The following is a 16,499-nucleotide window of genomic DNA, read 5'->3' as shown; positions in this document are numbered from 1 at the left end:
ACTTCTTGCTGATTGTGCCCCACTCTCAGTAACACTGTAACCCTTTCTGCAGAGCTGCCGAGGGGCCCGGTAGGTCAGATAGTGTGTCTGGAAAAAGAGGTTGTGGTCCTGGAGAGAAACAGTCTCCTCCTGTCGCCTCTGTTGGGCTGCTGCTTCAGCTGGGGCTTCCCCGACAACAGCTGTGCCTTTAGAAACAATGCCACAGAAAAGGTATGTATGTCCGGCTGTACAGTAGATCCATCTTAAATTGTTTGTATTACTTCACAACCTTCCAGCTCCACCAAACTGTGTGAATCAAATTGAAATGATGGAATTGCAAACCCTATGCAGGCCCACAATGCATGGCCATGAAGTATAAATTATTTTTTAAATGTGACTGTGACTTTTACTTAAGATAGTGCTCACTTATCAGCCTTACTCACATTTATAGAAACAGAATTTTACCCAGTTTAATCACATGCATATGAAGCATCTCACTGGCCCACACACACAGCTAATCAGTATCAGCCGACTCTTAAAATCACTAGCTCTATCAAAACAGTGGGGCGATCTATGATCTGCCAAGCTTTCACTCACTTCTTGGCCCTACACACTGATGTGTCAAATGATTTCCTGACAGCTATTTAAATTTTTCTTGCCTTATGCACTCTGTGTCTGAAATCTCAGCAATATCTTGGTTTCTGTTTTGTATGGGTTTGGAAGGGTTTAAAATACTCTCCATATATTATACAATACTGCAAGAAGGACAATTTAACACATTCAAAAATAATATTTTTTAACTACCGTCAAAGTTCCTTGATCTTATAAAAGTATTAAATATGCTGTTAGTGTTAGGACATATCCATAAACTCACTCCATCATATATACTTAATACATGCATACATAATCAGTGGCATAATGGTCTACTTAATGTATGTCCAACTCTAGACCTTTGCTGTATGTGAGAGTTTGTGTGACTGGGGGGAGACGTTGTGCGCCGCCTGTCCCAACCCGACGACCATTGTCACTGCAGGAACCTGCACTGTGGTGTGTGTGTGGGATGTAGCAGTCAGCAAAGACAAAGTCACAAACATGAAACTCAGACAGGTCAGTCTGTCTGCATGTCTGTTTGCAAAAGAGATTTAACCATAACATCCAGAACGTATATGCACACACATACTAACCCAATTTTTCCTCACAGCCGTTATACGGTCACACTGATTCAGTGACATGCCTGGCTGTGTCTGAGGTTCACAGCATACTGGTAAGTGGCTCCCGTGACCTTACCTGTATACTGTGGGATTTGGAGGAGCTAAGCTACGTCACCCAGTTAGCAGGACACACAACCAGCATCTCTGCACTGGCTATCAATGAACTCACCGTAAGTCCACCTGTTTGATCTTTTTCTCTCCCTACTCTCCTCTTAAAATATCTCTTTATTCTGTTCTTTGTCATTTTTGGCTCAGTGTTATCATGTCATTCCCTCTTCATTCAGCTCACAGCATGAGGAAGGAAGGGTTCTTATTGTTGACAACATGAATATCCTCTTTGTGTGTATTTTGCTTTTTTGTGCATCTCTGTGTGTATCTCTGCGGACATGTGCGTCTACACCATATTACTCTGTCCAAGGGTGAGATTGCGTCATGTGCGGGGCCTCTGCTCTACATTTGGACCATGAAGGGTCAGCTGTTGACCTGCACTGACACTTCCTGCGGACCTCGGGCAGACATCCTGTGTGTCAGCTTCACACAGCGTCAAGTGTGGGACGCCAAGAACGTCGTTGTCACTGGCTGTGCAGATGGCATCATACGGGTGATTTTTTTATTTTTTTTATTTTGGCATGCGTGTAATAATGTGATGTACTAATGTTACTGTAGGTATGAGAGCAAATCGTTGAAGTGACTGTCTGGCAGCTCTTTGTAGATCTAATAGATCAGCAGGAGATTCTGCTTTGTTGTGATACAGTATACTGCACAGTATTCAAATGTAGCAGTCATTACTTTGGTATTAGCCTCGCAGGTAGCAGCTTGATGTCCATCAAGGTATTAATAACAGCGCGTGTGTGTGTGTGCGTGCGTGTATGCGCGTGTGAGTGCGTGACCGCATATAAGCATTATGGTGCCTCTCTGCAATCAAAGCTGCATACTCCAAATTGGACTTCACTTGGGGAGTGGGTGCCCATGCCAAATGCACAACACACACACAAATGGTATTATTACCTTGAGTTATGGGATATGTGCGTGTGCTGGTGCGTATGTGAGTGTGTTTGTTATTACGTTGAATTATGTCTGATTTTGCTACTCGTTATGTGTCTCTCATACAGATATGGAAGACAGAGTACACCAGAACACAATTACCTGGCCCTCCAGAAGAGCCTGTGTCCCCGGGGCAAGACCGAACAGAGAGAGACGGTAATGTTACAGGCAGTAGGATAGGATATGCATATAGGTATTGTACTTAAAACAGCCAATTCCATCATCTGTGTTGACAGTAGCAAATCTTTGAGACTGACTTACATGCACAAAAAGAAATGATTCTTGTATTTTGTGTTTCAAAAGGAAACCTTTCGCTATCTAATTAGATAAACCCTTAAGTGTGAGATGATTATTTTTAACCGCTCATCTCAGAGCTAGACAGCGTGGTTTTCAGATAAGAGCTTGTAATGCTTACCCCATCCCTCACTAGCATTAGGGCTAGCAGGAATTATGTTGTTATAAAGTTATTAAACATAGAGGCAGTAAACACTGATGAGTAATTCTGCTGACGTGTGTGTGCTTGTATAATTTAGAAAGCAATAATACCCAGATCCAATTTGGCATACGTTGGTTACAGCCTCGCGTCACCTCATAGGAGTATTATGCTTGGTAAATTACATTGAGACAAGTCTTTACGTAACACTGAAGCATTTATATTCGAGGGAGTTTTCTCCCTTTAACAGCCTGCTGACCACAGACAAACACTGTGTTAATGCACGTTTTAATTTTTTGTGGGCGCGGTCAGGGTTACGAACGGGGTGGACACCTTCCCTGTGATTCAGTAATAAATGGGTGCTCATATATTCTCGTGATGTGTCCATAGTGAGCAGCTCATGCCAGGTTAAAGGCTGGGAGAGACATCTGGTGTTGTGTCAGGAGCTGAACAGAAGTCCGGCTATGTCGCAACGCCTCTACAAGAATAATCCGCCCATCACGGCACTCGCCATGTCCAGGTACAGTAAATATAATGCACCTGCTCACAGCATAGAGAGGAGGGAAATAGTTTACACATGACAGCTTCAAACTTTTTACATTTAACTCTTTGTTATTAAAAAGAAACATTTCATGTTGTGTTATTTTATGTAAAAACTAATACACTGATGGAACTAACTGATTGGAAACTGAATTTTCACCAACTGTGATTCACATTGTATGTGTATTACTGTGTACTTCACAACAGAATATAATTGCATAACCTCAATGATCAGAAAAATTCTCATAATTCTCATAATGTTTAACTGCACACTCTTTTGTGTAGGAGCCATGCTACTCTCTTAGCGGGCGATGCCTGGGGCAGAGTTTTCAACTGGACCTGTGAGTGAGAGGTGGCAGGGTTTAAGCACAATCATGCCTCCAGCCAACGTTTCTACACACCCTTTATGCTCTCTGAGACACTCTGACACAAAACATCAGTGTTATAGGTCTGACACCAGCTGAGCGTTGAGACCTGATGTATGTGTGTTCAGTTCTGTGTGTGCATTCGGGGAGAACTATGCTGCAGTATTTGGTACATTCAAGTCTCAATATAGAATATTTGATCTGCATAAGTCTTTAATTCTGTATTTTTCTTTGTAAATACTGAATTTCAACAAATTTGAATAAAACTATTGAAACTCCTGTGAGTCTCCATTTTTTTGCTAATTACAGACATTTGGCTTGGCCAGGATTTTGTTTTGTTGTATTTTGGATTCTCGTATGTTTAAATGAATCCTTGCTTCTCCAGCAGAGCTAACTAGGGCCCACTGCAGAAGCATGTGGTTGAACTGGCCAGATTCAAGCTGAAAGCGAGAAGAATCTCAATGACGAACAAGAGCATGCATGCTCAGCCAACGTTCCTTGAGAAATACAGCTTTTTAATAGTAGTATTGTAGAGCTGGAGCAGTTCATTTCTCACGAATTGCACTACAAACGTCCATTATCATAAAAACTATGGCATGTGCACGTCAGCATTTTGTAGTGTGAGGGATTGTAGTGTTCTGGTTTGGTAAATGTTTGTGGTATGAACAATTCAGGATGTTTAGTTAGTTGTGAGTAGTTTTCTGAACTTTCTTTGTTGTTTTTCAGTTTTTAAATCAGCTTTGTAATGTGGCATTTGAGAATTTGACTGCTTTTTAATTTATTGTACCATTATCCTCCACAAGTTTACTGTGATCATGTCTTGTGTGTGTGTGTGTGTGTGTGTGTATTGTGGATGATGTAAAATGTGCTTGTCCTTGTTGAGGCATCCTTTCTGCTTGTCACAACTTTGTGTGTGTTAATGGTTAACCAAGGACAAATGTGCCTTTTTAGCCACATCAGACTGTTCAATCTCTGGAGTCACTGTAGGGCCTCTTCAACACACTCCTGGGTATATCTGACCCATTTGAAGAGAGATGGTATGAAACTTAACCCTTTCTAAACATTAGTCTTAGTCTTTCAGTGAAAAAGTACAGTCCTGGCATTCCTACATCAGTGCATTGATATTCTAATAAATAAGTTACCATTTGAAAAGATGGTAGACTGACAGGATTGTGGAGGCTTGTTCTCTTTCTGTATCTGCCTCTCTTGCTTGCTCTCTCATGCACATGCACCACTCCTCCTCTCTATCATAAAGAAAGGGGGCTCTGTCTTTAACCTTTGTGTGTGTGGCTAATTGTGCTAAGTGGAGTAGCTTAATAGAGTGGAAAATAGTCCTCATAATTTTCCCAGAGAGCGAGCAATGACCTTCTCTAAAGACAACGACCATCTCCATTCTCTCTACACCGCTGGTTTTATGATACGAAATGTCAAACCACTGGGTTCCTCAGAATAATTAAATCAAATAAATTATTGCACCTAGGCAGAACCATCTTGTAGCCTAACCCAATTATAATGCACTGTAAAGCTAATTATTAACCATGATTACAATTAGTCTAATTTGAATAAATGTAGTCATTAGTGGGTTCATCCTAGTCAGTGAGTCTGAACTGTGGGGGATGATGGTCTCTCTCTCGATCTCTCCCACTCAGAGAGAGAAGGGTGTGGATGTGCATCATTCTCTTTCTCCATGCACCTCGTCTTCAACCCATTTTTCACACACTGACCTTCACAAAGCGGCCTACACCCTTCACCTTTCTCGGGTACTTGGGCATAATGCCTGCTGCTTCCAGCATTTATATTTGCTGTTTATGCCTGTGCGGTGATGATCAGACTTCAAAAATAGAAGCAGAAGGCTCCCTGTGCTGTTTCTGTCCCTTTTTGTATGTCGTTGCTAGAAACTAAATCTAGACAAAATATTGGCTCTAACTGGTAGGCATTACATCAGAAACCTGTAATGTTTTATTTGGTGTATATCAGCTTTTGCCATCCAGCAAGTTAGATTTTAATCAATAGACAAAATCTGTCTACCAGCACCCCTAAAGCTCTTGAGTGTAAAAACGACAAGTTTCTGTTTTACAAGGGTTTGCTGCACTATTTCTTGACCAGGGTTTCTGCTGATTGTTTGACAACCTCGCTGTGACAGCAAGACTTACAGAAATGAAGGAAAGGTCCGGAACATAAAAGTTATCATCTTTACACTTTTTGTTTGGATACTTGCGGTGCTAGTATTTGCCTGCCTTTGGACAGAGCCAGGCTAGCTGCCTGTTTCCAGTCTTTAAGCTAAGCTAAGCCGACTGGCTGCTGGTTGTAGACGTCTCTTACCTGTCAGATATGAGAGTCTAACTTTTGGCCAGGGACCGAACAAAGCACATTTCCCCAAATTTCAAACTATAGCTTTAACATGTTACAGAAGTCATTTTTCTGTCTGTCAAATTGTTATCAGTAGAAGGGTTCTTAGTAGGACAGGGATAATGTGATGTTTTGAATGTCAGACACTCAATGCACTACAGCTGTTGGTAATACTGTGCTGGTTTTGTCTTTTGTCGTGTACAACAGATTTTGCTTGTAACCCCAGACAAATATAAAGTAACCTGACAATCCAATCCACTTTAAAGAGATCATTTGAAACAGTATTTATATGAATCAAAGACTGTACTCTTAAATGTCAGACCCAGGCATATATTTAGTAATTCGGTGGATTAGTGTTGTAATTATAAATTTAGTTGGATATTGTTACAATGCCTTATCACACTGCAGTAAGAGAAGCTTAACAACAGTTTCTTTCCACACAGTCTCCTGAGTTCATACAAAATAGTTAACAGAGCATTTTTACAAACATCTGGCTCACAGGCCAGCGATGCCAGCAAACAAAACAACAGAATTATAAGACCCAAAAACTGCTGTGCTGGAATGGAACTGCGCTGAGAAAACACAAAACGCCCCATTTACCAATAGTTGTAATATACTTACAGCCAAAAACACTAAATGCCATACTGATAGTTCATAAATATAGTCCTTTGGATGCCACTCAGTTCAGTTTGGAGAGCCGAATCGCTGCCCTCACCGGGAGGTACCATGACGTCCATGTGTCCAGAGCTGCTGCGTTTACAGCTGTTTTTCCTGAAAGAGGATCTGAGCATACACAGTGTCTGGGCTGGAGGGTGTGGGGTCAGGGCTGGAGGAGGCTGGTGGCTCTGACCTCGGCCTGACCAGCTCCAGTTCTGCATATGTCAGACTATCCTCATGTGATACTCGAGCCTGGAGGAGGGAGGGAAAGGGTGGGATAAACTTTAAGGAATTTAGCCCAGAGAAAAAGGGAAATATATACTATATGTATAAAATATATATAGTTAACATAGACATTTTGGAAGAAACGGTGTATATAGGGAGTGTCTGCATTTATTCTTTTTCAGCAAACCGTAGTATTAGTCTACTCTCCGTGGTAAACATCCGTTAGTGCTTTTCAGCTGCAGAAAGTATGTGTTTACAGGACCTCTTGGAACATTTAGTTTACTCGAAAAACATTTGGTACAATAGGAGCCCTATCCAACATCCTCAGATCCTCCTAGTTGCACTAATCCAATCAGTATGTTTGTACAAAAAAACAAACAAAAACCTCTCAACTCTGGAGCTTCATTTCACTACAAAATCAGTAGAAACACTGATCCTTAGTTTGAGTAGTTTTCTTCTGTATGTACTTGTTTGACATTTTTATTGTAGATATAAAACCAATGAAGCACTCTAAATAAATAATTGTGTTTGAGAAGCAATAAAGCTAAATAGAATTATCAAGCTCATAACTGAATGAAGAGAGGGCAATAAACTCTTGTAGACAATCATGCAGTCATGAGACAAATTCCCTCTTGCATGTATCTCAAAAACAAGTGCATGAAAAAACTCTTAGAAATGTTAATAAATACATTTTAACAGATTTTAAGTGCATATGTTTAATACATGATTTTCTGGTAGAAGTAGACATAGGTGCTGTGCTTGGATGACTGATTAGAACGAGGAAACTTACAGTGGCAGAACTCCTTGGATGAGTCTTTAACCTTCTGGGCTTCTGAGGTCTCTTTGCAGCAACAGGCACTGAAAAATACAGACCACTTTAACTGACTCAAAACAACAGCCAGAAGGAACAGAAGTCACAAATATGACCGTGTGGTTATGGACAAAATCATCCTTCACATCCACTTTATATTAGTCAAGGTGTTGTTTATAACAGAAATAACAGCCTAATTCTGTCATTTTTTTTGCATCAGTTCTGATTTTTGCATCAGTGTTTATTTTACATCAGACAATACACTAAGCAGGATTTCTCCCAAATCAGGTATTAAGTTGCATTCTCCAACAGTTTTCTGCTTTTCTTCCAATCCTTGCTGGATACCTTTATTTACTGTTATATAATACAGTGGTCAGAGGAGTCACAATTATGTTTTGAGTTTTTTTTGTTTTTCTCATATTTTTGCTCTTCTGTTGTTTGAAATATTGCACATGGACCTATATGAATCTTTTAAATTAAATATTCTGTGAAGGAAAAATACTCTTACAGTGCTTCTAGGTTATCTCCATACTGAGGCCTTATCCCATGATGAGGGATCACAAGTAGACTTTGCTACATTTTAAAAGGTTACAAACCAAAAAAGTTTTAAACCACTGGCCTAATGGACCTTTCAAAGAATTTAGTCTCTCCAAGAGGTGACACCCCCCCACCCCCACATCAAAATGTCTCTTCACCTTTGACTGGTATGTGTGGTGGTGGCTCCTCGGGTAGTTTAGGTGGTATTACGGTTACTCTTCTATCAGTTTTTTGTCTTGTGTCTTTCCTTTGGGTTTTTGGGGAGGAACTGGAGGAACTGCTGAAGCTGGTAACAGTCTCTCCTGAGCTGCATGGAACAGAGGACATTTTTAAAGTGTTATATAGAATATTAATTTATGTGATCAAATAATAATTTCATGTATTGTCTAAAATCTGTAAATAGAACAATGCATATCACAGGTTTTCAGAGCCCAGTGTGTCATCAGATAGCTTGTTTTTTCCAACCAGCTATGCAGAACTAAAGAAGTTCAACTGACAATGACTTAAATGATTCAACTAAGAAAACTGTTAATTAACTTTCTGTCAGTTGACTGATCAATTAATCAATTAATTGTTTCAGTACTAGTGTTAATAAACAACCGTACCTGCTTTCTGGACACTTGACCAGAAGGTAACTGGCTGTGAAGAAAATAGCAGAAATAAATTGACAGTTGACCCAACAGCAATGTCGTCTAGGTAATGTTTTAAATAGGAAAACTAAAACACAAGGTTTTAATGTAAATTTACCATAGTAAAACAAATTTTTACCTTTGAGCCTCTGTCTTCTGTGAAAGTACTGGCAAGTGAGAACCAGAGTGAACAGGAAGATGGACAACAGGCCCAGTGAGCAAATCAGCACAGCATACAGATACACATCTACAAAACAAACAGACATAGTAACTCCTAGAACAAGGCATCATAATATTGGCATTATCAAAGTAATGAGACTTGGCTAGAGATGAAAACAGTACCTGCGAATAAACGCCACAGTCCTTCACTGGTATCATCCTCAAGAGTTAAGTGCACTGTGGAAACAAAAAAAAAATGTCAGCAACAGGACGTTGATGGTGGAAAACTATGCCCAGACTAAGTTTCTTTGTAAATTGCTGTTGTCTGAGGGCACTAACCCAATAGAGCAGACAGACTCAGTGGTTTCCAGAAATATCAGAACTGCTGTCATGGAGGGATATTCTACTGCTGCATTAGCCAAACCCACCACACACACAGGACTGGCTGTACTGCTGGTCTTGGACTGTGTTTGGGGGTTCCCCATTGCTCTGCATCTTCACTTCCTTTTGTTGGTTGCTGCACGATTGTTTAATGTTGCAATTTTCTTTATATTGGAGTGAAAAGAGAACGAATAAGGATGCTGTTGTCATTGGCTGCTGGTGAATGATGAGTTGTGTATAGGTCAGGGGTATTTAGCAAGAGGTTGAGGAGAGTGAACAGAGGCTATGTACATAAATTACTTAGTCCCTGCTCCCCATAATGGGTTTTTAATATGTATTTTAAACACAGGTTGATAAACATATTAATAAGGAATGATAAGATAAATACTCCAGACCTCTGAACTACTAGCAAAATTGTCAAATGTGGCCTCTGCCTTTCAGTCTCAATGTCATGTTAATTAATGTCAGGCAGCAACACACAATGGCTTTTGTGTTGTGACCAAATATGAAATCTGTATCAGTGATCAGTTTTACAGGCAGTAAAGACAGGAATATACATTCTTTAGATATTAAGTGATGTGTTTTGTAAGGTAATAACTGTGTTTGCATGAGGCATAATTTATTTCGAAAACATGTATCCATTCCGAGAAACAAGGCACTTTGATTATACACGTCTAACCATATTTTACAAAAATGCAATGCAATACAAGAGCCCTACAATATGCGATTTTTCAAAATCTTCAATGGATAGTCTTTGTTGATATTGATAAATAAAGCTGGATCAAGCTTTCTTTATCAATATCATAAAGCTGTTAATTTAATGCTATATTTATTGAGGTTGATGTTTTATTGCATTAAATTATATGGCTTTCCTACTATTTTTTCCGCACACTGCTTACCATGAACTAAAAAGAAACGACTGACAAAAAACAGCATCTCTTGACATTGTGAGCAGTAAATAGTTAATGCAAGTAAAGCACACATCTCACCTTAACACTGTGGTTTTACTGGTTAACCACATGCTAAACCCCATGTCTGATTAGTGCACGCAGCCCCGGGTTAACAGGTCGGCTGTTAGGGAGCTATTAGTACACACTTTCAACAGATGTGTCTACACAAGCTGTTGCAAAGCTGCACAGGGTTTCATGAAAGCTAAATACCATAAGGTACAGATTTAGGCTAATCTGCGTTCCCCCAGTGCAGCAGTGTCAAATAAGATATAATTTAACCGTGCGGGTTGTCTGCTCATTTTACTGGTTTAGCAGCAGAAATCAGTTAACCTTAAAGTCAGAAGTTTGGATATAGAGATGTCCCCTTCTGTGCAAAATCATTTAAATAAGTGTAGTCCAATTATCCCAATGCGGTGTAGCCTTTGCTCTGAGATCTGCAGACGGAAATCTGCAGACTGAGGGGTTCCCAGTCTCAATTACAGTTACAATTTAGTTTTCTCTTTGTTTACCCATATAATGTCATGTTTCTGGTTCTGTGGTCAATGCATGTCAGAGATGCCTGAGGTTCTGAGGGTTCCTTAGTGGGACATTGCCCTGAATATAGGGCAGGGCGTTGTCCGATGGCTCTGTCTGACTCAAATCTCTATGCTTTTCTGTCATAAGACTAGTGAAAGCTTAACTAAGCAACTGTGTCAGGTATAGCCACACCTATAGCATGGTATAGCAGCATCTTCAGTCTCTGTTAAACCCTTTGATCCAAATGCATGCCACAGTGACAGATGGTTTCCTTGCCAATCAGTCTAGTTGAATCAGGTAATGAGTACCGTGCAAAGAAATATTTATTGCTGCATGTGATTCAAATTAGTTCTTTACCTGATGTGTTCTGGATGTGTACATACTGGCACAGATTAAATACGTTCCACTGCAACTGAATTTTCCAGTAAATTTTCTTCTTGCACAAAAGTAAACACATAATGCTGACGTCATGTATTTGATGTTTTTGAACATAGCCAGCTCAGCAACACTCTACCTTTTGCTCCTCACACTCGTGCACAGAGAGCGATATTGTTGAGTGTGGTTTGGCTGTGTGAGCTCATTGTTTTGAGATGGAAATGCCAGAGGATTGGGGTCACACTCAAACAAACATAGGCAGAACTTACAGCAAATAGGGCAGCGTCAGAAAATATATGCTACAGATTTGCCTTTTGTCCTCTTGCTCTCCACTTGCTCTCCCTGTATTCGGTTATTTCCATTGCCAGATAACATGGACAGCAGGCCTCAGCTGACTGTGCGGTAAGGGAAAGAAATAGGCCTATTCCATGGAAAACATTTTCAGACTAATAACAGAGAAACAGAGAAATCCCCTTTGCATTTGCTCCTCTCTTGTCAGTGACCGTGGTTGTGCAAAAGCATTAAAAACAACATAATGCATCATTATATTGGTCATGAGAGATTTGTTTTTCCTAACTCCACCTTTACTGAAGGTTAAATTGACGTAAATAAATTCCTTTGCATCTGATCTGACAAAGGCTAAAAAGTTAATGCAATCTAACTTCTAATTCTGCTACAAAAAGTGCAATACATGACATTTTTTCTTTTGTCTGATTCTCTTTTGGCGTGCTCTCCACCACGGGACACCTCCCAAATGCTGTAGGGCTTTAACATCTTGCTCAAGGATACCTAGACGGGGAGGATAAGATATATACTTTATTAATCCCACAAGGGGAAACTCAAATGTTTTTACTCTGTTGTTCACTCTGATGCATGCTGAGAAAGGGTCTCATAGGCCAGCCACTTAGATGACATGCTGCATTTTAAATTAAATAATTGTTTTCTCAACTTTCACCACGTAATCAGCCAAAAGGGGGGCCTGGGTCTCTCCACAGACAAATGTGATATGGAAAGTGGAGTGCATTAACTACACCTTCAGTTACCTGTCAGCTGTGTGGTGCTGGTACCATTGGACGATGCTCTCCATGTGTTTCTGTGTTTGCGAATCTCCTGAACTCTACAGGTGTAGAAACCCTGGTCCGATCCAGTCACATTGAGAATCCACAACCGGTACCCCTCTCCCTCTGTTTCCTCATACAGACGAAACTTTGGCTGGGGGAAGCGGCGGGTGTAGTTCCCATACAGCTTAATTTTCTTTATGCCCATCTTCACGACCAGAAACTGAGAGGGCTCGAGTGCAGTAGAAGAGGGGGATGGAGAGGCGGGAGGAGGCGCGAGAGGGAGAGCAACAAGAGGAGAAAAGAACCAGCGAAGGATAAGGACGCTGCCACTCCTCTTCCTCTGAGATACCAAGCACGAGAGTGTCAAGTTTTCCTTTTCTGTTACCATGACAACAGGCCCAGGGGTCACTGTCACATTCAGGGCGTGACATACCTCTGTTGACAAAAGACACAAACAGTACAGGTGTGATTTTTATTATTTTTTAAAATTTGTTTTGGGACACATATCCCACACTCTTAATATGTGTTCCTTTTTTTTGGATATGTGCGCTTCTTATATTGTGTATTGTTAATATTACCGAATAAAATCAAACCAACCCATAAAAGGTATTCTTCAAACATAAGGACACTCGCAGAGAATTATGATCTGGTAGCTTGTGTGACTCCTCCCTGCTTTTTAAATTAGTAATTAACTAGAGTTGGTAATGTTCCCCACATGGAGGAGAGTTCATTTATGCAAGATGTTTGATTTCCTGCCAATTAAACATAATTGTAGCATTTTAGACAAAGTGCGACAAAGTAAGTTTATATGCACGCCCACAGTGGCTGCTTGGATTTATGGTGTTAGAGCTTGCTTTATCTCTGGTTCTGTTTATATATGTCATTCCATCACTGGATGGGAATTTGGTCTTTAATGGCAAGAAAGCATGACACAGCAAGAATGAGAAGACTAAAACATACGTTGGGTGCCCCTATTTTACTTCCCTGGAGGTGCTTGCTGCCAGCTGGGTCAGGTTTGTATAGAAGACACATGGAGTCTGGACACAATATGTGTGATTAGACAGGGAAAGAGAATCTACAGGTGGGAAACATTCATCTTCAGTAGGGTACACCGCCAAAACAGAGAAACACGACAAGATAACAGGGACCATCTGGGCTGCATTGCTGGGTTTTTTTTGTTGTTGTTGCTGTGTTAGTTGTGGAATATCCCCCAGGGTCTGTCCTACACTATTTAATGTGACAACAAAAGCTCAAACCAAACACAAAACTGAACATAACCAAAAGATTATAGGGCAGAAAATATCCACTTTGGAGAAGTTTATAGAACGCAAATTATACTGAGGTTTTCTCTGATCACAGAGAACAAACTTGTTTAACTCCGCAAATGGTTTGATTTTAAACAATATACTAGCCCAGACATGCTTTTGCTACATCAATATTGCCAATACTGTAATAATGATTAATGCATTTGCAACTTTTGGTTTTTATAGACTACTGACTATTGGGTGTTTTCCTTGTATGTTATTTTCATGCCAAAGTTCCATAATAAACTCAAAATGTATGGTTCCACAGTGTATGTCAGATGTTAGTACTACTTCAGACACAATCTCTTTCTTTCTTGCCTGCTTGCTCGCTTTCTTACCAGTTAATATTGCTGTAAACAAGGTGAACTTACCTGTGACCAGAGCTTTAGTCAGGACAAGGACCACTATAGAGAAGTACATTTTCCACAGTCAGCGAATCCATAAACCCAGACAACTGCACAGCACTTACACAAGCAGCCACATTCAAAACAGAGCCTGACTGCACAACCCACCAGAGCCCTTACCCACCATTAACTCTTCTCCTCTTTCTCCTCTTTTCTGTGTAATATGAAACAGTAAACGCTCTGTTCCCACTTAGAAACTCCCACTCACTCTCCCAGCACACACTCTCTCTCTCTATCTGACTGTCTCACCCTGTCTCTCTCTATTTCTCTGTGTGTCCTGCAAAACGTAGGAAATGTCGTTTCCTGTGTTCTTGTGAGGAGTCTTGGACCATGGCCCAAAACCCCAGAACTCAAAAACGATGGTCAAGTCTCATGGTTTGTGTGTGTGTGCGCCTGTCACACTGTGTGTCATTTTGAGAAGCATATACAAAGAAGCACTGAACATGCATTTCCATCACACACATCCAGAGTTAATCTTCATCTTGTATCTCACAGTAAAGTTCAGAGCAAATGTTTGATGCTCAGGTATTTGAGCTCTGTGTTTTTGTGTCTGCTTGCATGTGTTCTTGCATTTATGTGAATGTGCGTGTGCATGCTGGGACCTCTCCCTGTCTGGCTGCTGGACAGAGTGGCATGGGCTTGTCTCTGGCTGTGGTTGTCAGACTGTCCCAGTGGTATGAAGCCTGCTGCTTTATTGGGTAGGCTAAACTGCTGAGGCAGGACTTCTGCTGGCGCTATGAGCTCTGCCAAAGCCAAATGGAATTACACAACAGATTTAACCCTTCAGGTTGTATGTAGGATTCTCCTAAAAAGCATGGATTCAGAGGACAGGGCACTGGCTGGGTTGATAAGGTGGTTTAATCTTATCTAACAATGACACAATATTTTGTCTTGCAAAGATAGTAAATTAATTAAATACTTACTTAGCTTAAGTTTGAGCTGTAGAACAAGTTTTAGCAATTCAGGGTCATGTGTAAAATTGCCAAAATGATAGTTCTATTAACTGTGGAGAAAGATTGTGTCTTCTTAACTACATCTTTTACTTGGGGTTTCTTAAGTTCAAGTCTTTGCACCAGTGAAGGAATCGCTCTCCTCTGCCCTGCAGTGGTCAAAGCAGGCAACTGCTTCTCAGGGGATGAACAATACTCGAGATTACTATGAAGCTGGGGCTGCAGGCTTTCTCTCTACAACCATGTACATTTAATCTGAGCTTGTGAATCAAAACAAATCAAAGAAGTCCTTTGATCCCATAGGTATAGTGAGCAAATATTTAAGCATTTAGATTGGTTCATACAGCAAAAGGGACACACACACACACACACACACACACAGGTCATCAACAAAATGTTATTTCTCTTTCTGTGTTTATGTTTGTCTGTGTTTATAACTCTCTCAGGACATATTATTGTGCTCTCTCAATAACACGTTGTAATTGTTTTATACACTCAGTAAAAATACTCTCTGAGTCTTTCAAACTCAGGGTACATTTCAAGATTTGGAACAGGATGCCAGAGACAGTAACATAACATAATATTGTTATTTCAGTCTTTTGAGTAGTAAAATGAAATCAACCTGTTGCAGCAATCTTTTAAATGGTCTTTGTTTATTTATAATCTTTACAAGGGGGGTTTGACAGTCATTGTGGTGAGAGGTTTTTTGGTAGAATGAAGTGTGTTTCTATTTCCTGAATAAGCCCATGTCACGCTACTCTGTTACACAGCAACACAGAAACATTCTCACAAACTTCCAACTTTAAAAATGGACTACTGTATGATAAGAAACCTTAAACAGCAATAATCTCATCAACATGTTTTCACTTTGACAGAGTGGTTGAATACACAAACTATGCTTTTCACCATCTGCAGATCTTTGATTGACGCTGTGAATTTAACAAAACTTCATGCTTCACAAAATGCCAAAAGTTTCTCCAACAAGAAAGAAAAAAGAAAGAAAACTTAAGCAGGCCTGCCAGTGTTCATAGCAGAAACTTTCTCCAAACTACTAAACGCTATTGACATACTGTTGCTGTTTGATGTATGATAACATACCTCTAGGTTTAGGAGGCAACGGGATATTGATCTTACTGTATACACAAGAAACATATCTTAGCTTCTCACATTCACAAGTCAAATGGAATGGTGAACTTTAGCAGCAATTTAACAGCATGTCACAGGGACTTTTTAAAACTAAAATCAAAAACATTGTGAGACTATTTTCACTTGAAAAAGTCATTTACACTTACTGCATATGATGATCCATTCATTCTGTGCCTAGGGGTATTTTTATTTCTATCAACATTTATTTTGCCACTTATCTGCTTTACGTTATCAACCCATTTTGAGTCAATACCAGTCTTTGTTCTCACCAGTCAGACAGCTCCATAAAGTCATCCAGTTCACTCATGGTTATTATATCACGGGGCTGATATCGTGAGTGGGCTGAGTTATCATTTTCACAAACTGAGCTTCCTGCAAGCTGGCTGTTTGTGTCACACTCTGGGACCAACTCATATGGGCCTTGTGCATTGTAAACTGTGTTATATGTTTTGTCTGGATCATTAACCGTGTCC

At 40.2% G+C, this 16,499-nt stretch overlaps 2 protein-coding genes across 6 annotated transcripts in view; one reads left to right on the top strand and one right to left on the bottom strand.

Moving 5' to 3' along the window:
* Positions 1–3,851, top strand: part of wdfy4 (WDFY family member 4) — a 40,376-nt gene extending 36,525 nt beyond the window's left edge. For all 5 annotated transcript variants that reach the window (XM_046070235.1, XM_046070233.1, XM_046070232.1 and 2 more), the window contains 7 exons: positions 53–210; positions 928–1,086; positions 1,181–1,360; positions 1,609–1,791; positions 2,303–2,390; positions 3,058–3,187; positions 3,493–3,851. In XM_046070235.1, coding sequence (XP_045926191.1) covers positions 53–210; positions 928–1,086; positions 1,181–1,360; positions 1,609–1,791; positions 2,303–2,390; positions 3,058–3,187; positions 3,493–3,556 — 962 coding nt within the window. In that variant the 3' untranslated portion in view covers positions 3,557–3,851. The remainder of the gene's footprint in view (positions 1–52; positions 211–927; positions 1,087–1,180; positions 1,361–1,608; positions 1,792–2,302; positions 2,391–3,057; positions 3,188–3,492) is intronic.
* Positions 3,852–6,235: 2,384 nt separating this feature from the next.
* On the bottom strand, positions 6,236–14,038 carry vstm4a (V-set and transmembrane domain containing 4a). Its single transcript, XM_046071510.1, has 8 exons — positions 13,898–14,038; positions 12,205–12,657; positions 9,123–9,176; positions 8,920–9,027; positions 8,757–8,790; positions 8,310–8,458; positions 7,594–7,661; positions 6,236–6,830 (listed from the first exon to the last, which is right to left on the bottom strand). Exons 1-8 carry the CDS (start codon positions 13,944–13,946, stop codon positions 6,678–6,680), a joined length of 1,068 nt encoding a protein of 355 aa, XP_045927466.1. The 5' UTR covers positions 13,947–14,038; the 3' UTR covers positions 6,236–6,677.
* Between the last annotated feature and the right edge of the window lie 2,461 nt (positions 14,039–16,499).

This window comes from Micropterus dolomieu, linkage group LG15 (genome assembly GCF_021292245.1).
Source record: "Micropterus dolomieu isolate WLL.071019.BEF.003 ecotype Adirondacks linkage group LG15, ASM2129224v1, whole genome shotgun sequence".
NCBI classification, from domain to species: Eukaryota; Metazoa; Chordata; class Actinopteri; order Centrarchiformes; family Centrarchidae; genus Micropterus; species Micropterus dolomieu.
Note: the sequence above shows the minus strand (reverse complement) of the source record. Positions and strands in the feature narration are given on the sequence as shown.

Excerpts from the sequence above, each read along its gene's own strand:
- vstm4a (XM_046071510.1), bottom strand. The coding sequence starts at position 13,946 with ATGTACTTCTCTATAGTGGTCCTTGTCCTGACTAAAGCTCTGGTCACA. Across the intron at positions 12,658-13,897 it reads GACTAAAGCTCTGGTCACAG|AGGTATGTCACGCCCTGAAT; the intron begins GTAAGTTCACCT and ends TTTTGTCAACAG. Across the intron at positions 8,791-8,919 it reads CAGAAGACAGAGGCTCAAAG|CCAGTTACCTTCTGGTCAAG; the intron begins GTAAAAATTTGT and ends TTTTCTTCACAG.